The 27,950-nt window shown below is 38.4% G+C and overlaps 2 protein-coding genes across 5 annotated transcripts; one reads left to right on the plus strand and one right to left on the minus strand.

The window, feature by feature from the left end:
* The first annotated feature begins 864 nt into the window (after positions 1-864).
* LOC110614167 (transcription factor E2FB) lies at positions 865-9,447 on the plus strand. Of its 3 annotated transcripts, XM_043956017.1 has the most exons (15): positions 1,202-1,341; positions 3,893-4,053; positions 6,017-6,203; positions 6,421-6,477; positions 6,609-6,694; positions 6,774-6,862; positions 7,023-7,077; positions 7,639-7,691; positions 7,782-7,832; positions 7,929-7,977; positions 8,094-8,159; positions 8,239-8,318; positions 8,465-8,690; positions 8,788-8,854; positions 8,950-9,447. In XM_043956017.1, exons 2-15 carry the CDS (start codon positions 4,051-4,053, stop codon positions 9,081-9,083), a joined length of 1,203 nt encoding a protein of 400 aa, XP_043811952.1. In that variant the 5' UTR covers positions 1,202-1,341; positions 3,893-4,050; the 3' UTR covers positions 9,084-9,447. The 3 variants fall into 3 exon arrangements, with proteins under 3 accessions (XP_021611347.1, XP_021611348.1, XP_043811952.1); XM_021755655.2 differs by lacking the exon at positions 3,893-4,053 and having other exon boundaries at positions 865-1,341; XM_021755656.2 differs by lacking the exon at positions 3,893-4,053 and having other exon boundaries at positions 866-1,341; positions 8,242-8,318.
* Positions 9,448-9,781: 334 nt separating this feature from the next.
* LOC110613193 lies at positions 9,782-12,529 on the minus strand. Of its 2 annotated transcripts, none has more exons than XM_021754210.2 (3): positions 12,340-12,529; positions 11,691-11,884; positions 9,782-10,144 (listed from the first exon to the last, which is right to left on the minus strand). In XM_021754210.2, the coding sequence occupies exons 2-3, from the start codon at positions 11,850-11,852 to the stop codon at positions 9,977-9,979; spliced, it is 330 nt and encodes a 109-aa protein (XP_021609902.1). In that variant the 5' UTR covers positions 11,853-11,884; positions 12,340-12,529; the 3' UTR covers positions 9,782-9,976. The 2 variants fall into 2 exon arrangements, with proteins under 2 accessions (XP_021609902.1, XP_021609901.1); XM_021754209.2 differs by having other exon boundaries at positions 11,691-11,873; positions 12,340-12,524.
* Positions 12,530-27,950: the final 15,421 nt, after the last annotated feature.

Consider the following 27,950-nt stretch of genomic DNA (forward strand, 5'->3'; position numbering starts at 1 on the left):
TCATGAGCTGGCGAGTGGAGGCGACCATAATCCAATTTGCTCCCGTCCCTCTCTACAATAGATAGTTGCCCTGTCAGTATATGCTCGTGAAAGCTTGAATTCAAGAGATTTGTTGTTGGAGCAAGTTATGGATGCACTATTAGATCCGGATCTTAATATGATCGAGGAGTATGGACTCTACTTCTCCATGTATGAGCTTTGCAAGCAGTTTTTTTTCCTGTGGGGACTCAAATAATTTAATGGCCCACGCTGTTTCCATCATTTTTGCAATAGTGGTGAGCGATGCAGCATGCAGGGTTCACCCCGATGGACATGGTGAAGCAGAGGCTGCAACTGAAGAGCAGTCCGTACAATGGAGTTGGGGATTGCATTAAGAGAGTGTTGATGGAAGCAAGAGCATTTGAGTTTTTACATATAAAAATTTCTTTTATATTAGTTATACAGATAAAATATAGTGTAACAAGAGTATCGTGAAAGAAAAAATAATTTTTAAAAATTTAATTAACTATTTACTTTTAAGCTAATAAAAAAATGGATGGAATTTGAATGAAATAAAAATAAAAAATTTAAATATTTAATTTTAAAAATATAAAAATTAATTCATTAATTATAATATAATTTAAAAATTAAAATGTATTTTAACCTAGAAAAAAAGAACGCAATTAGAAGTGTGAATATAACGATCACATGTAACGCCCGAATTATCTCATAATTACTGAGTGAATATTCCTGAATCCTGAGTTGCAACGAAGTTCTAGTGGACGAAACTGTATACAATTTTAACCTTTACTCAAACAGTAAATTTTTATTATTTTTTTTTTCCATTTATTTTTATAAGCGCTTCCCTCCACATCTTATATCCGAACCAAGTTCCCTCCTTCTTTCCTTCCCTCGTATTCTGCTCACTTTCTCTCTCCCGCTTTTTTTTTTTGGGTTATTTATTTTCCCTCTATCCCCAAATCAAACTCACAGATCTCTCCCCCGATTCTCATCCATTTCTTCTCCAATTCCACGAATCCTTTTCTAGCGATTTCTCACGCCTGCTCTTTCTATAGATCCTCGCTTTCTACCTAAAAAGTATCTAAAAACCCCTGAATTATTTTCCATTTTCGTTATTTTTTACTTCTTTTCTGCATTTTTATCCTGATGTCGAATTCCCAACCGCCAAACCCATCGACAAGGCAGCCGCAGCAGAACACTATGCAGAATCCCTTGAAACGGCAGCTTCCTTTCACTTCTATGAAGCCGCCCTTCTTGGCTCCCGGTGACTATCATCGGTTCAACACTGAGCCTCGCCGAGTTGTCGATCATGAAGTTGAGACCATCATTGTTAAACCTCCTGTGAGTATTTCCTTTCAGCATTTGGTTTTCTTTTTTTTTTTTTTATTACTTCTCTATTTACTATTATCCTCCTCTCTATTTTGTGAAGATCTACTTGGTTTGTGATTTTCATCGTTTTTTGGAAGTTTATTCCCTCGAGAATAACGACTGGATTTGGCTTTTCTTTTAAACTTTAGTGAATTTAGTTTAGTTTTCTTTTCTTTATTTTGTGTTAAAGTTGTTCTATTGGTGGGTTTCATAAATTGTTGGGTACTCTATGCTATTGAGGCCTTTTCTAGCTGAATTGATACGTTCACCGTAATTAAGATATTTATTTTTGAACTTTTCAAGTATATGACCTTTCAATTTTGCAACGAAGTTTAGTTATACGAAAAGTTAAATACTGCTCTTAAGCAATCATTGTCCTGTATGCACGCCAATCATAATGTTGAGACACTGAATTCGACTCTTGCTAAACTGAAACATCCCACATAATTTCTGCTTAGGGGAAGTAGTAACCTTCTTTGAAGTTGAGAAATATGATAAACAGATTTTTCTACAAGGTTTGCATGTTTGGTTTACAAGCCTCCATAACACAAACCTTTCTAAAGTCACTTTCAAGATTTAAATGGTATGGTTATGATGCATAAGCTACTAGATCTAATTGCATACATTAGTATCATCTTTTGAGGGATTGAAACCCAAAACCTAAACTTGTTTTCCTGTGTTGATGGAAATCATATAAAAGTTTGCCTGAAATGAATAGTTTCCCAATTATGGTTATCATGATGACCTCATTTGATGTTCAAACTGCAAACACAAACTTTCTCCATATATTTTCCTAGGGATTGTTTGGTAGCTACTTTTGCTCTCTGGCTTTAACCGTGCAACCCTTGTAGGATACTCTGCCAAGTCCTCATCTATTTTTTTGTGTTTGCAGTGATGCTGTCATGGTGTGTTTACCAACCTGTACTATTTTTCGTTTTTAATATGTGAACTTAAGTTCAACCCTTACCCTACTCAAACTTTACCTCTAAATTCTCAAGTTCCCACATCTATGTTATTTCTTGGATACTTCTGCATTCATGACATCTAATGGTGTAGTACAAGTAGTAGAAGAAACTTTGATGTCCTTGTTTGGATGGGATGTAATATGCAAATTGTTGTTAACTTGACTCAAGTTGTATTTTTCTTTCTAATGTGACAAATTTCTGCATTTGCAAATTAGAAATAAAATTGAGTTCTTAATTCAAGGTTCATATTATGACTAAGGATAGTTAGTGAGAGAAAATATATTAATTAATAGAGAGGGAGAAAGTAGTTATAGAACTGTTATGGAATCTGTTTTAATCAGTTTGGTCTCTGTGATAGTTACCAAGACTGGTCTGAGTATAAAATGAAGGAGAAGTACTTGTATTCCTCATTCAAGAATAAATACTGAAATATTATCTTGTTTCTCTCAACTTCATTTCTCTGTATTCTGCATCTCCCTCTGTTCTTCCTTCCTTCTTTCTCTACTCCCTCTAATTTGTGTTCTTTCTGTGAGTAAGAACCCGGTTACACAACAGTTTATTTGTTGAAATGAGGAATATGTGACTCCAGTATCTATAATATTTTTTTATGGCACCTAACAGTTCTTTTTTTCAGCTTTGAGATTCAGCTTCATTTGTTGTTGTAAGATGATATTTATATATAGGTAACATATCACCTCATTTATGGGAGGAAAATCTCTTGTATAGGATCGAGCTAACTTGATTATAGATTTCTCTTATGTCATTGACCAACCAGGAACTGATATCATCTTGTGGAGATACGAAATTGATAGTATCATTCGATAAATATGTGTATTTGGTTCTCAGACAAAAAATAAAGGAAAAAAAGGGGTATTATAATATAGTGATGAATTCCACACATAAATCTGGTTAAGGTACATGATCTGGCTGCTCTCTAGCTTAACACAATGAGAAAAAAGCACACTGGTGTTTTGCTAGATGAGAGACTCAAAAGGTTTATGGTAGCGATTCCAGTTTTCACGGCACTGAACCTGATAATTGCATGGGGAAGAAGTGTCTCAATAATAATTGGTTAAATATATTATTAACTTCATTGCATGTCTTCATCTGAGATACATATTGCTGGAACTTTGCACCTGGATTTGTGGCAACTTAAGAATCAAAACGACTGGAGTACTTGCTATTTCAGAACTGAGGAAGTAGCATGAGAAATTGCATGTCAAAAAATGTTATATATCAATCTATGATATGTTGCATCATAATAATTGCTCGAACCTTGCGTAGTTGATAAAATCAAATAGTCTAAGAAAATTAATGCAATAAAGGATTAGTATTTTTTTCCTGTATACTTTATCACTGAGCAATTTATTGTCCTTTTTTATTTAAAGAAAACATTAGACTCTTTTTGTTTGGTGTTGCAACTTCTTTTCTTTTCACTGTTGTTTGACGTTGCATTTGGGTATAACCTGAAAAGTTTAAGTTTATTACCTTCTATCTTGATTGTGCCTTGTTTCATAGAAGACTATCATAAGCCTAATGGTTTCTTCATGATTTCACAGCTTGAATGAAGGCCAACAGACCTTGTTATTAAGATCATTTATGGTTCAAAACTTGTTACCTATAACAAAAGGAAAAGTGCTTAGTAAACAATCATGCTATCTTTCCTTGATGTGGAGATTTTGTTACTAGTGGCCTATGACCCATCACATTGCTGAGCATGGTAAAACTGTTGGCTAATGTTTTCTCCACCTTCCTTATTTTCATTCTTTAACTGAGGATCTTTGATTCCTGTGATGTGTAAGGAAGGCCATATAAACACATATCTGTTAAGGATTATATTTTAAAGGAATATGATTCCTATGCCTTGTTTCAAGCTAAGGTGATAGGAAGATGGCTTATAGCTTTGTTTTCATGGCTTGAATATCTTTCATTCTTGGCCAGTAAGCTCATATCATCATTGGCTTGCTTTAATAACTCTTCAGGAGTTCTTTTACAACATGGTTGTAGCAGAATTTGTAGCATCATATATTCAACTATATTTAGATGGCCTATCTTCATATTTATTTATATGCTGATATGTTGTGGGTATTTGATGTGGCATTCTTCTTTTTCTTCCTTCTAAGTTTTTCTTGTTTCTTGAGGTGAGATTGGCCAGGAGTGTCAGCTCTCAAAAGCTGTACAAGAGATGCTCAATGCATTATTCAGAGAGAAGCAAAAACTCGGGAGTTCATCTTTTCCGCATTATTGGTAGCATAAGATGATATGGAGTTGTTACCAATCAGCAGGTGTTGTACTGTGCCTAAACAGCTTCAAGAGGAAAAAAAATCTTTGGATTGCACGACAGATTGCTCGGACCCTTGATATTTTTCATGTTCATGACTGATTGTAGATCTCTTAGTAATAACTAGTTTCTATGAGTAGAATTCTTTTTCTTAAACTGGATTTTTACTGAGGTTAACCAATCATTAATTCTTGGAAAGAGTAGAGAATACTGCAAAGGGCAAATATATTAGATATATGTATAGTCACCATCACCAGGTTTTAGTTGTTGTTTGGCAGTGTAAGTTATTGCCCTATTGGGTTGTACTACGTGTATGTTTTTTTCGTTTAAAAGGTTTCCTATTTGCAGTTAAATTTGGGTTAGGGCTAACTCACTCCAAAAGTTAGATTAAGGGAAAGGATTGCCTGTGGCCCATACAAGGGCTACTGATGTGGTATTCAACACACCCCTTCACGCTCAGGACCACACTGGAGCGTGACACATTCCCAACATCGGTGAGGGGAGAGGTTTTGATACTAAGTTAAATTTGGGTCAGGCTTGTCTCACCAAAAGCTAGCTCAAGGGGGAGAATTGCCTGTAGTCCATATAACAACTATATTATCCTTTTCCCAAATCGATGTGTGATTCAACACTAATGAAGGGGATGGGGATGGTAATTGTAGTAGTTTGTTTTTGTCGAGAAAATTTCATCTCCAATTTTAGCAGTTGCATTTATAGCTCATTCATTGATTTCCAAATATCTTTATCCTTTATTTTCTACATGTATATAATAATGTTTTCTGCTGTACACACTATTTCATGCATCTTTTGAAGGACATGTTCAAGAAAGATCTTAAGATGTAATTATCAATAAGAGCTTAGGATACATGGTAGGTTGATTGGTTTCCTTTGTGAAAAGCAGTCAACCCATATGCATAAGCAGGCTAGCACAGGACAAGAGAGAATTATTTAGTTTATGACTTACATATCTGTCTCATGGATATCCAGATAATTTATCATTATTATATTTTATGTCTCAGAGTGCTTTCCAACCGTTTCCACCACCCACCTCACCCAACCTCAAAAAAAGTGCATTCAGATGCTTTATTGTTTTGTTTTAGTTAGTTTAACAAAATCTGGAAATTGTATTATTTTATGTGTTTCCCATTTAACAAGTTGTAATCACTTGGTTTTTCTTTCTAATTGCATAGGCTAGTATCTTTACATTGGCTGGGTGTGCATGCATAAAACACCTTTGAAGTATATACATTATGGTTTTTTAAGCTTGAGTGGAGACCTAACTTCTAATATTGTTACTTTCTTTCTCTTCTTCTTCCTTTCCAAAAAAAAAAATTATCAATTTTAATTATATAATGCACATGTTTCTAAGTTGATTAAACAAAAATCTAAATGTGTGTATCAGCCATTAAAGCGGAAGAGTGATGCAGCAGATCATGAAGCTGAGTCCAGTGAGGGGAACACTAGTGCTGGCTTCACAGAAGTAGTTAATAGTCCCCTCCAGACACCTGGAAAAGGTGGAAAGGCACCTAAAACATCTAGGCTTTCAAAGAGCAGTAAATCTGGACCCCAGAATGCCACTTCAAATATTGGTGAGCATTACATTGTAAATTTTCTTTTGAGTCATATTTGTGATTCTGGAGTATTTTATCTAGCAATGGTGGGGTCAGGCCGATTGACACTTGAGTAGTATAAGTTTAGATTTCTTTCTGATTGGAAACATTCTCTTCTTTCATACTGCCACCAAAACTGCTGGAGAAAAAGGAAATGAATTTGAATATGCACTGAGAAATTTTTGTGAATTGACAGGTTCTCCTGGAAATAATCTTACTCCATCTGGTCCCTGTCGTTATGACAGTTCCCTAGGTAAACTTTATTTTGTCATGCATTTTATGTTGAAACAGAATTGTGGCACCAGAAAGGACTTTATTTCAACTAGTTTTTGGAACAGAGAGCATATTGTAGATGCAGTAAAATATTCTATGATTTTGATTCAGGTCTCTTGACAAAAAAGTTCATCAATTTGATCAAACATGCTGAAGATGGTATTCTTGATCTTAACAAAGCTGCTGACACTTTGGAGGTGGTGAAATGTAGTTAGTTGTTCTCATCTGATCCTTTATGCATGTGATGTTATAGCCTTTGAGAGTCTGTCTCTACAGGTGCAAAAGCGGCGTATTTATGACATAACAAATGTTCTAGAAGGAATTGGTCTCATAGAAAAGAAACTCAAGAACAGAATTCAGTGGAAGTATGTAAATGCTATATACATTCAGATTCCTCCATTTTGTCTTCGTTCTTTTTTTTTTTTCTCATTTGATGTTACTTGCTGTATAAAATGGTGTTGTGTAATGAGTGGGTATCGATTAATTTTGCATTTGATAAGTAACTGAAATGTTGATTGATATCAGGGGACTTGATGTCGCTAGGCCAGGGGAAGCGGATGAGAATGTTGCTAGTTTGCAGGCATGCATTCTTTGACAATTTGCTTCTTGATGAGTGTACTTTTGGATAACCTTATTTTTTCACAACTTTTTGACATTGCATGTTTCTATGTTCTGCTCTGATTTCTTTTGTTTCTATTGTTTCCACGATTGAAATGTTCCCAAAACACCTTTGCTGGCATTTTTAGTGCTATCTGGAAGAAAGTTCTTGGTGGAATGTTAATTGCTGTAGTATAGATTTTGACCATTTTTATTAATAACAATTTGGTGTTAGCTGCAGAAAAGTGCCCTAATTCAGATTTCTTAGGGTATACCTCCCATCACTGGCCACGGTGGCATTACAATGAATCAAGTTTGAATTTAGAAATATGCAGATCAGCTGAGTGGTTTTTGTGCACTATAATTAGCTAGACTGCTCGATTAAAGCTCTTTTAGTTTTGTTGAATCAATTAATCTCTCATTGTAAACATGTTGAGAAAATGATGATTAATGCACCATTTACATTGTCTATTGAAATAACAAAAGCATTTCCAAGGGACAGGTTTTTTCTTTATATTTCTCACTGGTTTTTTTTCCGTTGCAGGCAGAAGTTGAAAACCTTAACATTGAGGAGCACAGACTAGACGAACAAATAAGGTTTTTTTTTTTTTTTGTAGTACAGGCAGTTATCCTATGTTGCTTGTTTGCAACTTTTGGTTTGTGCCTGATGTTTCAATTCTATTGCAGAGAAATGCAAGAAAGATTAAGGGACCTCAGTGAAGATGAAAATAATCAAAAGTAAAATTCTCTTGTTTGCTTTAAATTTCAGTTTCTTGCACAATCTTTTTATTTTAACTGATGGAATCAGCCAACTGTACATATTTACCATCTTAGGTGGCTTTTTGTCACCGAGGAAGACATCAAGAGCTTACCCTGCTTCCAGGTTGGTTCTTCTCTTTGCTTCATTATTGCATAAGCTTTTGACTTGGTGCTTGGGTTGGTCCTCCATTCTAATACATATTCTTTTTGTTAGTAACTAAGTATTAGTGTCTCTGACAGAATGAAACCTTGATAGCAATTAAAGCTCCACATGGCACTACTCTGGAAGTCCCAGATCCTGATGAGGTAACCCCATAACCAGTCATTATTGGAAAAAGTACAATGTTTTTTCTGCATGGATGCTCATGGGCCGCCCTTTTTGCAGCAGGCTGTTGACTATCCCCAGAGGAGATACAGGATAGTCCTTAGAAGTACAATGGGTCCCATAGATGTTTATCTTGTCAGGTACTGTTGCTTCTAATCTGTGTTTTTTATAGCTGGTGCGACTAAACCTTCATGCTCACGTTAGCGGAATGGAATGGTTATCAGTTAAATTTTTGAGACTATTCAACTTTCCTTAACTCTCCTCTCTCTTACCCCTGTTATCTTAGTCAATTTGAGGAGAAATTCGAGGAGATTCATGGCATTGAGCCAACCCCAAATTATCCATCAACTTCAAGCTTTGTTGAAAATCTAGCAACTACGATGGTTCCGGGGGAGAGCAGGGGAAAGGTGATCGAAATGCAGGGAGAAGAGGCTCATAGAATGTGCTCGGATCTTAACACCTCGCAGGATTTTGTGAGTGGGATCATGAAGATTGTTCCCTCAGATGTAGATGTAAGTTTGTCTTCTTGCCTGTGTCATTATGCAAGCAATGAACTAATTTCACATTTTGAATGTATTTATTTTTCCTTTTCTAATTTCTTTGTCTCAGAGTAATGCGGATTACTGGCTGTTGTCAGATGCTGGTGTTAGTATCACAGACATGTGGCCCACTGAACGTATCCTTGTTAAGATATTGCATTCTTTTGATTGAATTTTTATGCTCATTTTATATATTGAGCATCAAAATCTGACATCCTTGACTCAGCTATAGCTGGGGTTGAATGGAATGAATTTGGAACACTCAATGATGATTATGGCATGGCAAATGTCAGCACTCCTCGATCCCAAACTCCACCATCCAATCAAACAGAAGTTCCTTCCTCTGCTAATAATAGTGCAGGGTGAAATGAAAATGTTGAAAAGAAACGAGGGCTTATTTTGATTGCAAATCAATGATGTGTGTGCTTGCGCATGGCCTTGAGCGGTTGTGACTACTATGGGGATTGGACTGGTGGTTCCTGGGATTTGTGTCATAAATGCCCTTGAACTCCTGATGTAGAAGTGAAGAATGGATAGTAGTAGTAGCTCGTGCATTGTACAGCGCAAGTAATATAGCAGTCCATGTAATCCTGGAGGAAATAAGATCGCTGGTTTACTTCTGAGTTCATCCTTGTATATTGCTCCAATTTCGGTTGTGTTACATTCAGTAATTATGTAAGATATAATGTGATGGCAAATGGAATTGAATAGATTCTTCTTTTTCACAATATTATTACGGAATGGAGCAACATAGGAGCACAAATCGTCATACGATATGACTTGTGATAAGGTAATCTGGAACAGGTCACAGATGCTCATTGAATGTCCAAAGTAGTCTAATGACTTGGACAAAAACATCATTAACTTCAAAACTTGCTTGATACGACAACAAAAACTAAATATTTTTAAGGTGCCAAAATGTGCATCATTACCCATGGATGCCACAAGTTTTGGAAGCTAAATTATGGAGCATGAACATCAAATGAAGCCCAAGTGTGAAGCACGAATACCATTTTTCCACCAAGACACGCTAGAAAAATTATTACAAATACCAACTTGCAAAATATACGGCAATAAGGAATAATGATTATCTGAATAATTGCCTGTCAAAGAATATGGGCAGCGCAACAGAAATTTGACGTAGCGATCATGAATAAGATGCTTCAAAAGGAACTTCATAATCATACTGTTACCAGAAAATCAAAGGTTGTACAGTTTCAACATTGCTATACTGAACAGAAAGCTCAAAATATCCTATCCTAGTCCTCCAGGATCTGCTGTCGTTCAATCTCAATAACATTTTCAGTCAAAGGGGCAAAGATGCTATTTGTGGTTTCATTATTGCCCCTGCACTGCAACAGTTGCTGCTGAAGACTCCTTACTAGTTCATTGAGTCTAAAAATATTCTTCTCTTGTGATAAGATAATCTGCAACAGGTAATGTCCAAGTAGTACATGACTTAGACAAAAACTTCCAAGACTTGCTTAATACAACAACAACAACGACGAGCAGAAGAAAGTGTTGTCAAGCTACCAAAATGTGCACCACCACACTACCCATGGATACTACACACATCTATGGCAGCCAAATTTCGGGCATGAACATGTAAGGAAGTTCAGATGCATCCTATAAATACCATTGTTTCCACCAATACGCACAAGTAAAAGTTTTAAAGTACCAGCCTGCATAATAAATGGTATAGACCCTGCCATCCATGCATATTGCATACCATACTATGTTGAACTTATTCACAACCATCTACGATAGTTTTCACCATCAACGCAATTGCTAGTTTTTATTAATAATAAAAGTCTGAATTGTTCAATAGTAACTTGCTTTATTCAAAATTTAAAACTAAAATTATTAACCAATTAAAGTAACATAAGAGTGTAATTACAGTAATTCTCACATTAAAATATACCCTACAGTTTGGTTGACTGAATCCCTTATGGAAGGAACCATTTTCTAAAGAAATCACAACATGAAAATGTTCAGCAAAAGCTTGATTTATCAAAATTTGAAATTAAAATTATGAATTAATGTAAAGTGTCTAAGTATAATAGTTTTACTACAGCATTCTGAATTCCATATGGACAAAACCATTTTCTAAAGAAAGCTCAAGATCAAATCAATTGTGATATTATATTTGCACTTACTGAGCTGGAACAAACGGTAGAAAATTTTCATCTAAATTTTTAACGGAACATGAAGGAAATCATCCCCAGCTCCTAAAGAAAAAGGTGATGCTTGAATCTCGGTGAAGTAGATAGCAAAAAGATTTTATCTTTCTGGAACGCCAATTTGGTTTAACAGTATCCATAATATTCAACTAAGTTGTGGTTAATCTCGCATATCAGCAGGAATTCGTACGATTCAAAATGGGGAATCAAGCAGAATCTGCACATGATTCTCAAGAAATGCCAGTTCCAAAACAAAAGAAACTATGGAAGAGTAAGAATAAAAACTAGTGAGAACCTTTAGCATTAACAAAATTACCATCATTGCCAGATTCTCTTCAGAACATATTAATGCAGAAAGGCTGTGCGTGAAATTAATTATTTAAATCTAATAGGCAGATACATATGCAAGGGGGGATAGACAGGCAAAGTGCAATAGCATGTTAAATTATGAATTCTCCAAGGGGAGAAAAAATAAATATCAGCAATGGGTCTCGAAGAAGTGGAGCAATTACAATTAACCAAGATCAACATTAAACTAAAATTCTGAAGGTGCACCAGCTATAGAGGCACTTGTTATTCTCTTCAAAAATAATCAGAATTTGTCTATTCTTTTATAGATGAGCAAATTTAGATGTTCAATTTACAGTTTCATAATCCACATTCTGAAATTGCAACTCAATGTAAATAAACCTAGAATGACGTAGTTTAAATAGCATCAAACATGAATATTTTAATGCAAAAATTATTCCACAAAAATAAAGCATAAACCTTGGGTAAGTAATATACTTTCTACCTTCTCCTTTACAGCTTCTTCCCTCTTTGATGTCTGTTGCTGCTTCGGGTTGACAGAAGGAGTGGAGTCAATGTCATTAACAAGTTGTTGTCTCCACTCAAACTGAGAGGTGATTATGAGTACAAGTAATAGAAAGACGAGTAGCATAGGTCTAGACATCATCAAAAGCAGCACTCACAATATCTGGTCAAGTGCTAAAGAGAATTATAATAGAGAAAAAAAAATCCCCATATGTAACTAAATGAATAACTTAGGATGCGTTTCTTTTATGTTTTAACTGGCACAAAGGCATATTTAATGGTTTTTGACGTCTTCCAGAAAGAAGGAAAAAAAAAAAAAAAGCTTGGTTTTGAAATCAGATAAATTTTAAAAATCCAAGTATCTAAATACAAATGAGCTAAACAGTAAGTTCTAATTGAAGCATGAAATCCAACATTTTTAAGCATCTTCAAAAACCAGACCAAGGCTAATGGGAAGGAATGACAAAAAATCAAGTCAATAAACAAACTGAAGTACATCAGTCTGGTTGTTGTTGAGAAAAGAGAACCAAAAGTTCTGCTATATTTTCTCGGACAGAAGCAAAGAGGAACCTCAGTTCTAGCATAAATGGAGAATTCGAATAATTAAAAGAAGAAGAACAAGAACTTACAGATCGAATTGGATGACAAAACCCCAAATTCATGGTGCGCTAACTAATGTGTAGGTAAAGTTGAAAATAGCTCAAGAGAATTAGGGGTTCAGAAAAGGAAGAAGGATGTTTCTTCCTTTTTCTTAGCTAAGTATTGTTCTGTTGACTGTAATATCTACAGAGCGTATATGCGCCAATGGCGGAAATTTATAAGTTCTCGTATCATGGGCCTCCACCTCTGACAATTTAAACTTTTCATTTAACTTTTTATGTTTCTACTATTTAAAAAATAGTCAAAAGAAAAAATATATTTTTAATCCAAAACTACCCACGTTTTTTTTTCAACTTTGACGAATTTCTGCAGAAGTTTTTTTAATCCACATAATTTCCTAGCAACCATACACCTACAAATCAAATTCATTGCAACTATTAAACCTTGGGAAAAAAAAAACTCATTGCGGTAGTATATCTTATAAGATCTGCAGAACTCATACATAATATCATTTCATCTTTTGTCATTTGAACTAAGCAAATCTATAATGTCAGTCCCATCACTTAAGGCTTGTTCATAAGCAAGATCTATACTGTTAGAATAAACACCTATATTTGTTTCATTTTTTTTATTATTTTCATCACCTGCTCACTACGATCAACCAAAATTTGCAGCTTCTAGCACAATTGCTAATTCAAAAAGAAAAAAAAAAAAAAAAAAACCCTCAAAGCAGCTAAAATCCTCATCACAATTTCAAATCCCCAATAAGAGTGATTTAGTTTTTTTATGGACTTTTAAGTGCAAAAACTTAAAAAATTAGATGGAAGGATCAAATTGTAAATGGTGAGAAAATATAGGAATGTTTTAATGAATTTTTTAAAATACAGAAATGAATTTATTAATAATAGTAATATTCAGAAACTAAATTATAAGTTTTTTTTTTTTTAAAAGAATTTTGGAAAGAGAGAAAGAGAAGAGAAAGGAGAAGAAGAGTTTTCTTTTGTTTTGGTTTCGAGTTTTAGGGGTTTTTACTCTGGATTTTTCTTTATTTTCTTCTGTGTTGTTCTGCCGTCCTTTGTCTTTGGGTAAAGGTATGTATTCTTTTTTTCCTGTTTGGTGGTGGTGCTTCTGTCCCTCTTGGTTTCCTTTCACTGAGAGTGAATGTAATGGTATTCCTTTCATTTTTCTATTGTTTCATTTCATTTTTGTGCAGGTTCTCCGATTTTGTCCTTGCGAGGGTGCTTTCATTGAGGCTGTATTGATGGGAGTTTGACTCTAATTGCTAAACGAGGGATCTTTGCATGTGTGATGATGGTATCGTAGGACTACACCGCTGCATTCAGTAACTTCCGCTCCCTTTGATCTATTACAGCTAAGTTTTTTCGCGTTTCCTCCATCTCCAAGATGTTTGTTGCAATTGTGTTGATTACATGTTTGTCTTTTTCCTTTCTTTGTCTATTTGTGTTTGGTGCTTGGTCATTTTGATGTGCTATGGCAGTCCTTATTTTCTTTGGCTTTGTTTTTAGTGGTTATTTGTTTGTTTGTCCTGTTTTGATTTTTGTTTTTTGGGATTTTGGCTGTTGCGTTGTCTCTATGTTGACTGTCTTCGTTATGGGATTTGCTATGATTTTTTTCGAGGCTTGCGGTGAGTGTTGTGATAGTGTGGCGGTATTGTCTTTGTCTATTTGACTTATAATTCAATTTATTTTAGTTTTGGGTTTATTGGCTGATTTTGGTTTTTTATTTTAGTTTTGATTTGTGGTTTGTTGGATTGGATTGTTTTGTATTGGACCTTAATTTCTGTAATTACGTTCTATGAGTCTTAAAAATATAATTTTGTTGCATGGTAAAAAAAAATCATAAGAACGTATTTAGTATAAATTAAAAAATATAATTTAAAAAAATTATTATTTTAGTGTTTTTATTACTAAATTATATTAAAAATAATTTTAAATATTCTTTAAATAATATTTTTTAGAAAATATTTTTTAACTGCAGTTTTAATAACAATGTCAAATAAGTCCTAAGTAGAATAATAATAAATAAATAAATTATATAGCTGAAAATAATTATTTTATTATAAAAAATAATTATCTATAAAAATACAAAAAATAAAAGAACCATACTCCTCTTATACTTTTTTTTTTTAAAAAATATTATCAAGATATTTCAAATGTGAAATGTCCTATTTTACAAAAAAAATTTAAGTATATTGTATATTATTTTTATTTTTAGTTAATAATATAATATAAGTTGATCTAATTATTAGATATTAAATGAATTGATCTAATTATTAGAGATTAAAAATCATCGTGTATCTACATTAAATGTGGATTCCAATTGCAATATATGCATAGCTTAAGATACTTATGGTTGAATAGGAATCAAATCAATAATTCCATTTTTCACTTTGCAGATTAGTCAAACGAAAACGATAATTTAGTTAATTTTTAAAATATCGTAATCCTAGCACTATAGGTTTCCTAATTATGGCATGATTGACATCCAATTTTAACACACACTTCCCCCTTATTAGTCAAACAAAAATTATAATAAGTTGCTCTTTTTAACGGTCACTCGAGAATCTTCTTTTTTAGATGACCAATACTCATTTTTTTATCGTAACTTGCGGCCATTCTCTGTCTCATTCGGACGACGTCCTTTCTGGCCTTTAAAAGTGTGGGTTGTGCTTATTTGCCACTGGGACTCAGGTTGAATATAATTTTTTTTTAATTTATTATTTAATTTTAAATACTCTCATTATTAATAAATTAATCTCAATATTTTTAAAAATTTATTAAAATTTTTTTATTTTTTCTTTCTGTTAATAAAATAATTATTTCGTCCTATTTTTTTTATTAAAAATAAATAAAAGATAAGATAAAAAATTTTTAAAATTCAATTTTATTTTCAAATAAAACTCTTTATTTAGTATTTGGATATTGCTATTTTTAATAAATGATTTCTTATATTTTTAGAAATCTATTAAAATATATTTATTTTTTTTCATATATATTCAAAACATTATTATTGTTTCTCCCCGTAAATAAAATAGTTCCTACTCCTCCTCTTCCTCCTCCTAAAAAAACAAAGAATAGAAAGAAAAAGAATAAAAAGAAAAAGATGAGGAAGAATCAATGAAAAAGGAGAAGGAAAAGAAGGGATGTAATTTGGTCTTTTACTATATTTTTAACAGTAGAAATAGACAGAAGGGTTATTTTGTTGACAGAGAGAAAAGATAAAGACGTTTTAATAAGTTTTTAAAAATATAAGAACTGATTTGTTAATAATGACAATATTCAGAGATTAAATTATAAATATCTTATTTTTTAATTTTTATTGCAGGTGATGGGATCTGACCAAATTTTCTTCAACGGAAGCTTTTTGTTGGGTACCTACTCTGATATTTGGCTTGAGAGGGTTCCTGCTTTTTTTGGTGGGTATCTTCTGAAGTCTTTAAACTATGAAGAAGGTTGATTCTTTAAGGTATGAAGATGATATGATTGTTTGGGCTTCTGAAGGTTCTGCTCGTTTCAAGAAGGGAAGTATTACTCTGGGTTTCCACTTTTGGTGCTTGTTTTGGAGTTGTTGTTCTCTTGTTGGAAAAATGTGGTGTGCTTCAGTATTTACGATTTCTTGTGAAGATATTTTTTCCCCTCTCCAATGGGTTCAGTAATTTCGGTAACAATAACAATGGTAGCTCAGTGTTCTACTATGCTTCTTCTTTCTCATATTAGGGTTAGGATATTGTAGGGCCTTAATCTTATGTTTTTATTTGAATCCTTTGGGTTTTCAAAAACCTTTTAATTCAACTTTGTACTCTTCATATAATTTGGGTTTAAAGTCTATCCATTAATCAACTTTTAATTTTTGATAAAAGGAAAAAATAAACTCATGAACAGAAATCTCATGACCTTGATAATTTTTTTATTCACAAGGTCTAAACAAAAATTTTTGAGAATGTTGTGTCAAAAATTTTTTAAATGAAAAGATGAAATGCAGATGGCTGAATGCATACTTCACTTCTAACATTTTCACAAAAACTATTTTATCCTTATAATTTTATAGTCATCTTAATTATTTACTCATTTAACTTGTAAACTAGGGAATAAATGAACTCCTAACATCTGATAACCGCTGGACCTCTGATATCCGGACTGCAGTCGAGTCCATGTAGGAAAGTTAGGCCGTAACCCCATTAAAACCCAATACGCAGGCCTGTCCTCTAACACGCAGCTCAGGCCACGTTCAGGCAGGCCGGGCATAATAAGGCTCATGCCCAACGGAGAAGGACCCAGCTCACCTGACTTGATGGGTTAGTGGGGGAATAGACCGCTCCATATCGGATCATGTTAGCACAGGCGCCAGAGGGAATTAAATAGCCACCTGATAATGGAGAAAAGAGCAGTACGTCCATACGTACGGCTCTGCATGATAACGATATGTGGTACTGTAGCAAGGTGGCGGTTACACGTCATTAGAGGATAAAAGGAAAAAGGAATAAAGGAAGATGGCGTGAACCATTCAAACTAAGCTCACACACACATAACCTACCCTTTTTCCTGTATTGGATCTCAAATCATCAATTGGCGCCGTCTGTGGAAATAAAGAAGATCTTTTCATCACCGGAGTTCTTATTTTCATCACATCTACTGAGATCCACATGGCCAACCAGGCAAAAACCACACTGGAAACATCCAAAATAACCTGAGTTCTACTCAGAAAGGATCACAATTTTCATTTTTCAGCCCTACAGCCCCATTAAACCAGCCATCCATATTCAACCCCTCACCGTGCTCGATAAGGACCATACCTAGAATCACCCTGACTGACTAAGAGCTACAAAACGTAGCTCTTCAACTCCAAAATACTGCACATTGGTTAGGGCAAATGTTGCAGCAAAGGGGACTCAATACCCCACCGAATGTACTGCCTATAGCTGAAGGATTCAATGTTAATGAATCTCAACATACCCTAAACCACCAAATCCCTCAGCAGAGTAGTAGGAGGACAGGTGAAGGAGATGGAGAGACCAACAGGAGAAATGAGCTTGCAGCCAGAACAAAGGGCCGGGTGGCAAGGGAGATTATGGAGAATGACGAAGTCGAAATCTATTCTTTTGAGCCAGTAGGAAGATCAGAAAGTGAAGAGCTAGAGAGAAACTATCGCCTGGAAGAGACAGAATGATATTTATGTAAACCAAGCTTAGTGTATGATATGTTAACCCATTGGAGCATTTGGTGAGAGCTCTAGTGTGGGGTTTAATGTTTATGATTATGAGTTGTGCATGCACAGGTTAAGCTTGGTGAATGAATGAAAGAAAGTTTAAAGTTTTTATGTAATTGTTGATCATGTATGGGATTAAACAGGTATACAGGATGTATGTTAGGCTTGCTACGGGTCCCGGCGGCCTTATGCCGATCTGGATCCTAACGCCGGTAGCGGTCCGGTTTCCGGGTCGTTAGAGTAGTGGTCTAGCTCGCAGAGGCAGGGGCAATGACCTGGAAGACCTTGCGAGTCATGTCCACCACAGATTTGCTGGCCTTGAAGGCGTCCAACATGGCCTTCATGCTTTCTTGGGACAAGGTGAAGTTTTATCCATAGGCAAGGTAGAAGCTGGAAAAAAGAAATCAACTCAAGATTAGAGCTTAGAATGACAAAAGAAAGCATAACTGTAATACCCGGCTAGACTCCGGCACTGGAATTTCTATAGTCTGGTGGAATCCAGGGTGTTGGGATTCTATATAAGGGTAGGAGTTATGGTTTCTCAATGTTATGATGTGTTTTATAGTTTTACAGTTCGATAGTTTTGAGTTTTGAAGAGAAAATGGTTCATGGAGACTGTAGCCAAGTTCGGCCGCCGAAAGTGCCCAATGTTCGGCTTCCGAAGTTCAAGTTCGGCCCCCGAACGTTGCATGGTCTTGCATGTGATTGGGCAGCCGAAGATGAGTTGTCCATCTAGCTGAGTCATGGCTTTTGACAGATGTTGGCCTCAGATTCTTGCCAAGAAATAGGCCACGTCCCTCATGACTAATCTGCAAGTAGTCTTGAGCTGCTCATACAGAAGAGTGAAGTTTATGTTTTTTTTCCAAGGGTTGAAAGTGTGAAACAAAAGCTTAAGGTGGTGAGAGTTTAAGAAGAGTTGGTCCGTTTTTCTTGTTCAGAGTGTTCATCTTCTTGTTACAGGAGGTAAGTGATGCTCTTGAACATGTTTTTATGTTTTCTGAAGGTTTTAGGGGGATTTGTGGAAGGAGATGTTGCTTAGGTTATTCATGATAGTTTTGATGCTTTATGCATGTATACATGTTTATGTGTTATGTTTGATTTGTTGTTTGGGGTGATTAGATAGTTTTGGACCCCTCTGATCATATACTTGAGTATATGTGAGTTGAGTAGAGGAGGTAGGCAGGTTTGGAGAGATTGAAGGGAAGGAGAAGATGGTTTGCCGTTGAAGCTGAGTTCTGGATGAACTCAGGTTCGGCAGCCGAAGGATCATTCGGCCGCCGAACCTCTTGCATGGTGGCTTGGCTGCCACAGCCTGTTTTGCATGTTCGGCTCTGTTTGGGGGATTCGGCCGCCGAATGTGCCGCCGAAGGTGCTTGAATTTCGTCTCTGGAGAGGACTTTCGGCCGCCGAACCTGCCGCCAAAAGTGTCCTGTCCAGCTTTCTTTTGCATGCTTTGCATGGATAGTTGAGTGAGTTTAAGGGGATTCTTGGGAAAGTGTAATAGAGTTATTATTAAGCTAGTTTTGGTCCCTCATTTGAGTCAATCTGTATAGGTACAGACCAGAGGAACCAGAGAGAGCAGCAGTGAGTACTGCTCCAGAGGTTCAGAGCCTGCAGAGTCAGTCAGTCCAGAGAGCCAAAGGTGAGTGGAACTAAACTGATGACTTTTAATTGAACCACAAACTGCTTTTAGCATATCTCATGCATCATGTTTATGCCATAGGTTGATTGCATTAGTATTCACGAATATGTTGCATTGCATCGTTATTTGGTGATGTGAGTGAATGCTGAATGATCCAATAGTCTCAGACAGGAAGTCCAGGAGCCTTTGACTACGCCCTGGCAGGTATAGCAAAGTCCAGGAGCCTTTGACTACGCCCTGGCAATGGTAAGTACAGAGGTGTTATATACACATATACATATATGACAAGAAGACCAGGTGCTCGATTCTACGCCCTGGCACAGAGTTACTGGGACTATGTGGTGACAGGTTTACTCTTGATGTGGCTTGTCTGTGATATGGTGCATTCCATGAGATCATATTTTACTGAGATGTTTTACTGTTCTACTCACTGGGCTATAGAGCTCATCCCACTCCCTTAACCCCAGTTTTGCAGGTTCAGTGTACAGTGTGCAGGGACAGTCCAGCAGAGTACAGGAAAAGTAAAGAGATCTGTAATAGCTTAGAGTGGACATGTAATATTAAAGAGATGTAATAGTTGTTGCTTGACCTAGTGATGTATGTTTTGTACATGATCTGTATATGTATATATGTTTTCCTGTATGTGAAAACCAGGCTTAACATGTATGAGTTAACCCATCTAGAGCAAGCTCTAGTCAGGGATACAGAGTACAGAGTACATGAGTACAGAGTACAGAGATAGTGCATGCACAGGTTAAGCCTTGGTTCAGAAAAGAGTTTTATGTTCACAGAAAATGTATGATCATGTATGAGGTTTACAGGTACATAGAGAGTATAGCAGGCTTGCTACGGGTTCTGGCGGCCTTAAGCCGACCTGAATCCTAACGCCGGTGACGGTCCATTTTTGGGGTCGTTACAGATTGGTATCAGAGCCCTAGGTTCACATGATCGGACCTATAGAGACAGTGTTGGGCTCAGACAGGTTAGAAGTGGTCAAGCACAATAGGAAATCATGTCCACTAGGATAGGGTCTTGAGTCCTATCTGCTATGATATGCCATGAGTGTTGTATGTGTATGATTGATGTTTATGTGCTAAGTGGTATGTTATATGTTGTGTTTCCAGAATAAAGATGCGAGGAACTCGTCGATCAGCTCGATTGACTGGAGTCCCACCAGAGAATGAGAGACCAGCTGCTCGTCCTCCTGCATTGCCAAGGGCAAGGTCTCAGAGATCTAGCAGGGAAGGTACGTCAATAGTGTAATACCCGGCATGTTCAGAGCATCCCTGAAGGGAGAGTGGAGGTTTTCTAAAATGTTTTTAGATGTTTTAAGCTTTTGTTTTAGCAAAGGAATAAGTTTTGAAGAAACAAGGCTAAGGAAAGTTTTGCCACTTTCGGCCCCCTAAAGTGTAAGTTCGGCCGCCTAAAGTAGCTCATGTTCGGCCCCCTAAACTCAATGTTCGGCCCCCGAACGTGATGAGGTGTTACATGTAGCTTTGGCCACCGAACGTGAAGCGGTGGTTCACCTTTTTTAAGTGGATATGGCCGACTATGGAGGTGCTTAAGCTCTCCTTTGGGTCAGGAACAAGCACATGTTTCCCCTTGGTGATTTTCTTGAGTTTCTAATCAAATCTTTCAAAGAAAAATAAGTTTATGGTGAGTTTTAACTAGTTTTGAGAAGTTGTGGAGTTTGAGAACTTGTGAAGCTTGAATCTTCATTTCTTCAAGTTTGGGGTCACGCCAGCCTTTGTTCTTCAAAGGGTAAGAGTGAATCCTTTGTTTTTATCATGTTTTAAATGAGTTTGATGATGGGAAAGGGGAGTTGTGCTTGAGTATGCATAAGTTGTCCATATTAGGGTGTATGGATCCTATGCTTTGTGTATGGTTGTTGTGTGTTGTTTGTTGGAGTTTAATTTATTTGAAGCTCCTTTATGCTTATTGAAGTGTTTATGCATGTTTTAGAAGGGTTAAATGCATGTGTTGAGGTCTGAGCAGGTGATGGAGGGATTGGCAGGCGTCCTTGTGCACGAAACTGAGTTCTGGATGAACTCAGGTTCGGCCCCCGAAAGTCCAAGTTAGGCCGCCGAACATGCCTGACTTTCGTCTCTGGAAGGGACATTCGGCCGCCGAAGGTGCCCCCGAAAGTGCCCTGTCCAGCCTTCCTTTGCATGTTTTCTATGTTTGGTCTAAGGTGTTTTAAGGGGTTTTAAGGGGAGATGTTTAGCGGTATGTCCGAGTATGTTTGGTCCCTCATTTGAGTCTATCTGTGTAGGCACAGAGCAGAGGAACCAGAGAGAGCAGCAGTGAGTACTGCTCCAGAGTTTTCAGAGCCTGCAGAGTCAGTCAGTCCAGATAGCCAGAGGTGAGTGGAACTAAACTTAATGCTTTTTGAATTGATCAAAGACATGTTTTAGCATATCTCATGCATCATGATTATGCCATAAGTTGATTGCATTAGTATCCACGAATATGTTGCATTGCATTGTTATTTGTTGATGTGGGTAAATGCTGAATGATCCCATAGTCACAGACAGGAAGACCAGGAGCCTTTGACTACGCCCTGGCAAGTATAGCAAAGACCAGGAGCCTTTGACTACGCCCTGGCAGGTATATAGTAAAGTCCAGGAGCCTTTGACTACGCCCTGGCAATGGTAAGTACAATGGTGTTATATACACATATACATATATGACAGGAAGTCCAGGAGCCTTTGACTACGCCCTGGCACAGAGTTACTGGGACTATGTGGTGACAGGTTTACTCTTGATGTGAAATGTTTGTGTTATGACGCATTCCATGAGAGCATCTGTTAATGAATTGTTTTACTGTTCTACTCACTGGGCTATAGAGCTCATCCCACTCCCTTAACCCCAGTTTTGCAGGTTCAGTATACCGTGTACAGGGACAGTCCAGCAGGGTTCAGAGAAAGAATAAAGAGAAATGTAATAGTCTAGAGTGGACATGTACTGTTAAAGAGATGTAATAGTTATATATGTGCTTGACTTAGTAGTTGTAAATCTATTGTGTTGTACATGATCGGTATATGTATATGTTTTACTGTATGTGAACTACCAGGCTTAACAGGTATGAATGAACCCATCTAGAGCAAGCTCTAGTCAGGGGTACAGAGTACAGAGTACAGAGTACAGAGATAGTGCATGCACAGGTTAAGCCTTGGGCCAGAAAAGAGTTTTTATTTCACAGAAAATGTATGATCATGTATGAGATTTACAGGTACACAGAGAGTATAGCAGGCTTGCTACGGGTTCTGGCGGCCTTAAGCCGACCTGAATCCTAGCGCCGGTGACGGTCCATTTTGGGGTCGTTACAGATTGGTATCAGAGCCCTAGGTTCACATGATCGGACCTATAGCGCTAGTGTCGGGCTCATAGAGGGTGGTCAAGCACAATAGGAAATCATGTCCACTAGGATAGGGTGTTGCGTCCTATCTGTTTCATGTCATAAGTTATGCATGTGCTGTATTGATATGTGATGTTTATGTGCTAAGTGTTATGTTATGTATTGTTTTCCAGATAGAATAAAGATGCGAGGAACTCGTCGATCAGCTCGATTGACTGGAGTCCCACCAGATAGTGAGAGACCAGCTGCTCGTTCTCCTGCATTGCCGAGGGCAAGGTCTCAGCGATCTAGCAGGGAAGGTACGTCAATAGACCCTAGAAGGTCTGTGGACGAGAGCAGAAGAGGTACAGCAAGAGGAGGAAGATCAGAGGAGGAGATTGAGCAGTCGAGGGATGACAGTATGGGTATAGGCAGATTTGAGGAAGGTATGGGAGAGTCGCAGGGAGGCGCTCAGACATCAGGCTTCGGCTACCCAGAGTATCAGATGGGAGGTATGTCGGAGTACTCGAGTTTTGTCCCCTATCCTCCTTACATGCCATATATGCCTTATCCTTCTTATTACCCACCATATCCTATGTATCCATCTTCCCCTACTCATCCAAGTGCAGCACACCCAGAACCAAATGAGCCAGTATCACCACCAGAACCAGTAGCCCCTGTTGTTGACAGACATCAACCTAGCTCATCTGGAGGTAAGGTACAAATGACGGAGTACTTGAAATTGGATGCTCCTAAGTATAACACGGGAGATGATCCATTTGAATACCTCAGGTCAGTTAGGATGATAACCAGTGAGTTGGGAGCTGATGATAGTCGAGCCATTGAGATGGCAGGTTTCACGTTAAAATGCAAGAAGGCCAGAGAATGGTTCAAGAATTATATGGAACCCAGGATGGACAATATGTCTTGGGGAGAGTTCGCCAATGAATTTGCAGGGTGGGCTTTTCCTGATAGCTCCAGGGAGATGAAAGTAATAGAGTTTGAACAGTTGCGACAGACAGATGAAATGAGTGTTGATGAATTCACAGATAAGTTCCTGGATTTGCTTCAGTATGTGGGTCAAGCCTATGATACTGACCAGAAGAAGGCAAGGAGATATACTATGAGATTGCATCCCAGGTATTCTTCCTTGATTCTTCCAGCAGAAAAGGAGAGTTTTCATACGATAGTAGATGCAGCCAGGAAAATGGAGGCTAGTGCCAATATTCAGAAACAGTCAAAGGCACAGGCTTCGAGTTCTAAGGCCCCTAGTGCAGCAGCCGCAGGTGGCAAGAGATGGGATCGAGCAAAAGGAACAAAGAGTAAGTTCTGGAGTAAAGTGAAGTCAGGTCTGGGAATAGGTAGTGGCTCAAGCTCTGGCACAGCTATAGTCTGCAGAAGATGCGGAAAACCACATGGCGGAGTTTGTCGGTTGGGATCTACAGCTTGTTTTAAATGTGGACAGGAAGGGCATATTGCTCGGGATTGTCCTCAGATGACTTTTGCACCATCCCAGCAGATGAGTTCAGGCAGTGTGGTACAGCCAGGTGTTCGGCCAGCAGCTTCAGTCATGCCTCAGAGTAGCGGTAGAGGTAGAGGGAGAGGGGCAGCCTCTACTTCAGCAGCAGGTTCCCGAGGTGGAAATCCGGTAGCCCCAGCACGGATTTTCACTGTGACACAGGAGGAGGCTAATACGTCGAACACAGTGGTGTCAGGTAATCTCATCATTGGGTGTTCAGATGTGTATGCTTTGATGGACCCCGGTGCTTCTCATTCCTTTATTGCTTCGAGAGCCATAGAGAGATTGGGTTTGATCAGTTCTGAGTTAGAGTATCCTCTCTGGGTCAGTGGACCTAAATGTGACCCATCAGTGGCAGTGTCAGTCTGTCGTTTCAGTCCAGTGTTCATAGAGGGTAGATACCTTCCAGCTGACCTTGTGGTTCTAGATTTGACGGATTTTGATGTCATTCTAGGGATGGATTGGTTATCTACATATAGTGCGACTTTGGACTGTAGAGAGAAGATAGTGAGTCTCAGAGACCAGGATGGGTCAGAGTGTGTCTTCAGAGGAGACAGGAGAGGTACACCCAGAGGTATGATTTCAGCCCTTCAGGCTCGTCGTTTGCTTAGGAGGGGTTGTCAGGGGTTTCTAGCTCATGTGAGAGAGCTAGACAGTCAGGTGAGGGAACCAGCCGCAGTACCAGTAGTCCGAGAGTTTCTTGATGTGTTTCCAGACGATTTACCAGGACTACCACCTGATAGGGAGATAGGGTTTGAAATTGAATTGCTGCCAGGTACCAACCCTATCTCTATTCCTCCCTACAGGATGGCGCCAGCAGAGTTAAAAGAGTTGAAAGAACAGTTGCAGGACTTGGTAGATAAAGGGTTCATCCGCCCTAGTACCTCACCTTGGGGTGCTCCAGTGCTCTTTGTCAGAAAGAAGGATGGATCCCTCAGACTTTGTATCGACTACAGACAGTTGAACAAGGTCACTACCAAGAATAGGTATCCTCTACCTAGGATTGATGATCTGTTTGACCAGCTAGCTGGAGCAGGTTGCTTCTCGAAAATAGATCTGAGATCCGGGTATCATCAGTTGCGAGTCCGAGAGGCAGATGTGCCTAAGACAGCTTTCAGAACTAGATATGGGCATTATGAGTTCTTAGTGATGCCGTTCGGGTTGACTAACGCCCCTGCAGCATTCATGGATCTCATGAACAGAGTTTTCAGTGAGTTTCTGGATCACTTTGTCATTGTTTTCATCGATGATATATTAGTGTATTCCAGAGATGTAGAGGAGCATGCCCAGCATCTGAGGATAGTTTTGCAGACACTGAGAGAGCATGGTTTGTATGCCAAGTTCTCGAAGTGTGAGTTTTGGTTAAGGAGCATTTCCTTCTTGGGACATGTGGTATCAGCAGAGGGTATTGAGGTAGATCCCAAGAAGATAGAAGCTGTAGCTAACTGGCCCAGACCCACGACAGTGACTGAGATTAAAAGCTTTCTGGGACTGGCAGGTTACTACAGGAGGTTCGTTCAGGACTTTTCAAAGATAGCGGCTCCTATGACCAAATTGACTCAAAAGAACCAGAAGTTTGTCTGGTCTGACCAGTGTGAAGAGAGCTTTGAGGAGCTCAAGAAGAGATTGACTACAGCACCAGTCTTAGCTCTGCCTGTAAGTCATGAGGATTTCACAGTGTTCTGTGATGCATCCCGAGTGGGATTGGGCTGTGTATTGATGCAGAGTGATCGGGTAATAGCTTATGCTTCTAGACAGTTGAAGAAACATGAGTTGAATTACCCCACCCATGACCTAGAGATGGCAGCAGTTATCTTTGCACTTAAGATGTGGCGGCATTACCTCTACGGGGTTAAATGCGAGATCTTTACTGATCACAAGAGTTTACAGTACATCTTGAGTCAGAGAGAACTGAATTTGAGGCAAAGACGATGGGTCGAATTGCTCAGTGATTATGATTGTAAGATCCAGTATCATCCGGGTAAGGCGAATGTGGTGGCAGACGCCCTCAGCCGGAAATCACTAGGCAGTTTATCCCATATATCAGCAGAGCGAAGACCAGTTGTGATGGAGCTTTACAAGCTCTTAGAAGAGGGACTACAGCTCGAGTTGTCTGGTACAGGTGCATTGATAGCACAGATGAGAGTGACACCTGTATTTCTGGAGCAGATAGCTCAGAGACAGCACGAGGACCCTGAATTAATGAAAATTGCCAGGACTGTTCAGTCAGGCAACAGTGCTGTGAGCCGGCAAAACCAGGCTTAACATTATGAGATTGATCCGCCTAGAGCCATGAGGAGCTCTAGTAGGGATTGGTAGAGCACAGAGAGAGTGCATGCACAGGTTAAGCCTTGGAATGAAGAAAAGTTTTATGTTTTTACAGCAAATGTATGATCATGTATGGGATTTTACAGGTAGACAGACAGGATAACAGGCTTACTACGGGTCCCGGCGACCTTAAGTCGATCTGGATCCTAGTGCCGGTGGCAGTTCGGTTTCCGGGCTGTTACAAGTGCAGAGTTCAGATTTGACAGTAAAGGGATCCTTCGTTATGGGAGTCGACTTTGTGTACCCGATCGTGGCAATGTGAAGGAAGACATTATGAGGGAAGCTCATAATGCGAGATATAGTGTTCACCCAGGAGCCACCAAGATGTACCAGGATCTAAAAAAGGTCTATTGGTGGCCAGCTATGAAGAAAGAAGTAGCGCAGTTTGTGACAACCTGTGAGGTTTGTCAGAGGGTGAAGCTAGAGCATCAGAAACCAGCAGGAATGCTTAACCCATTACCGATTCCCGAATGGAAATGGGAAAACATAGCTATGGATTTTGTAGTGGGTTTACCAGCAGCGTCCAACAGAATAGACTCGATATGGGTGATTGTGGACAGACTCACGAAATCTGCTCATTTTCTTCCAGTTCGGAGTACCTATTCTGTGGATAAGTTGGCTCAGGTCTATCTAGATGAGATAGTGAGATTACATGGTGTTCCAGTATCAATAGTCTCAGATAGAGGACCTCAGTTTACCTCTAGATTTTGGCGAAGTCTGCAGAGTGCGATAGGCACAAGATTAGAGTTTAGCACTGCTTTCCACCCACAAACTGATGGACAGTCAGAGAGGACCATCCAGACCATAGAGGATATGCTACGATTGTGTGTGTTAGACTTTGGCGGTTCTTGGAGGCAGCATCTACCTTTGGTGGAGTTTGCCTACAATAACAGCCATCATGCTAGCATAGGGATGGCTCCGTATGAAGCGTTGTATGGGAGGACATGCAGATCCCCTGTTTGTTGGGAAGAGATAGGAGAGAAGGCTCTGGCAGGGCCAGAGTTAGTCGAGATTACTAGTAGAGTGGTGCCCATGATCAGAGATAGAATCAGAACAGCTCAGAGTAGACAGAAAAGTTATGCCGACGTTCGCAGAAAACAGTTAGAATTTCAGGAGGGTAATTGGGTATTGCTGAAAGTGTCTCCGATGAAAGGTGTGGTTTGTTTTGGGAAGAAGGGTAAATTAGCTCCACGGTACATTGGACCTTTTGAGGTTGTGCAGCGGATCGGAAATGTATCATATAAGCTAGATTTACCTGCTTCGATGGAGAGGATTCACCCGGTCTTTCATGTTTCTATGCTACGGCAGTTTGTGTCAGATCCGACTCAGATTCTGAGTGAGCCTGAGGTGGAGATTCACACAGATCTCACCTATGTAGAACAGCCAGTGCGGATTGTGGACACACAGCTCAGACAGCTAAGGAACAAGGAGATTCCGATGGTGAAAGTCCTATGGAACCACCATAATGTAGAAGAGTGCACGTGGGAGACGCGGGAGTCTATGCTCCAGCAGTATCCATATCTGTTTTGAGGTTCGTTTCCTCCTTTTTGTATGTTTCTAATTTGTTTTAGGAACATCCGAGGACGAA

Source organism: Manihot esculenta, chromosome 4, assembly GCF_001659605.2.
Source record: "Manihot esculenta cultivar AM560-2 chromosome 4, M.esculenta_v8, whole genome shotgun sequence".
Taxonomy (NCBI): Eukaryota; Viridiplantae; Streptophyta; class Magnoliopsida; order Malpighiales; family Euphorbiaceae; genus Manihot; species Manihot esculenta.

What these genes read in the sequence shown, in the direction of transcription:
- LOC110614167 (XM_021755655.2), top strand. Translation starts at nt 1,147, where the DNA reads ATGTCGAATTCCCAACCGCCAAACCCATCGACAAGGCAGCCGCAGCAG. An exon ending in GAAGATGAAAATAATCAAAA is followed by an intron (nt 7,833 to 7,928) that starts GTAAAATTCTCT and finishes TTACCATCTTAG; the next exon opens with GTGGCTTTTTGTCACCGAGG. An exon ending in AAGTCCCAGATCCTGATGAG is followed by an intron (nt 8,160 to 8,238) that starts GTAACCCCATAA and finishes CCCTTTTTGCAG; the next exon opens with CAGGCTGTTGACTATCCCCA.
- LOC110613193 (XM_021754210.2), bottom strand. Translation starts at nt 11,852, where the DNA reads ATGATGTCTAGACCTATGCTACTCGTCTTTCTATTACTTGTACTCATA. An exon ending in AAGAAGCTGTAAAGGAGAAG is followed by an intron (nt 10,145 to 11,690) that starts GTAGAAAGTATA and finishes TACCTGTTGCAG; the next exon opens with ATTATCTTATCACAAGAGAA.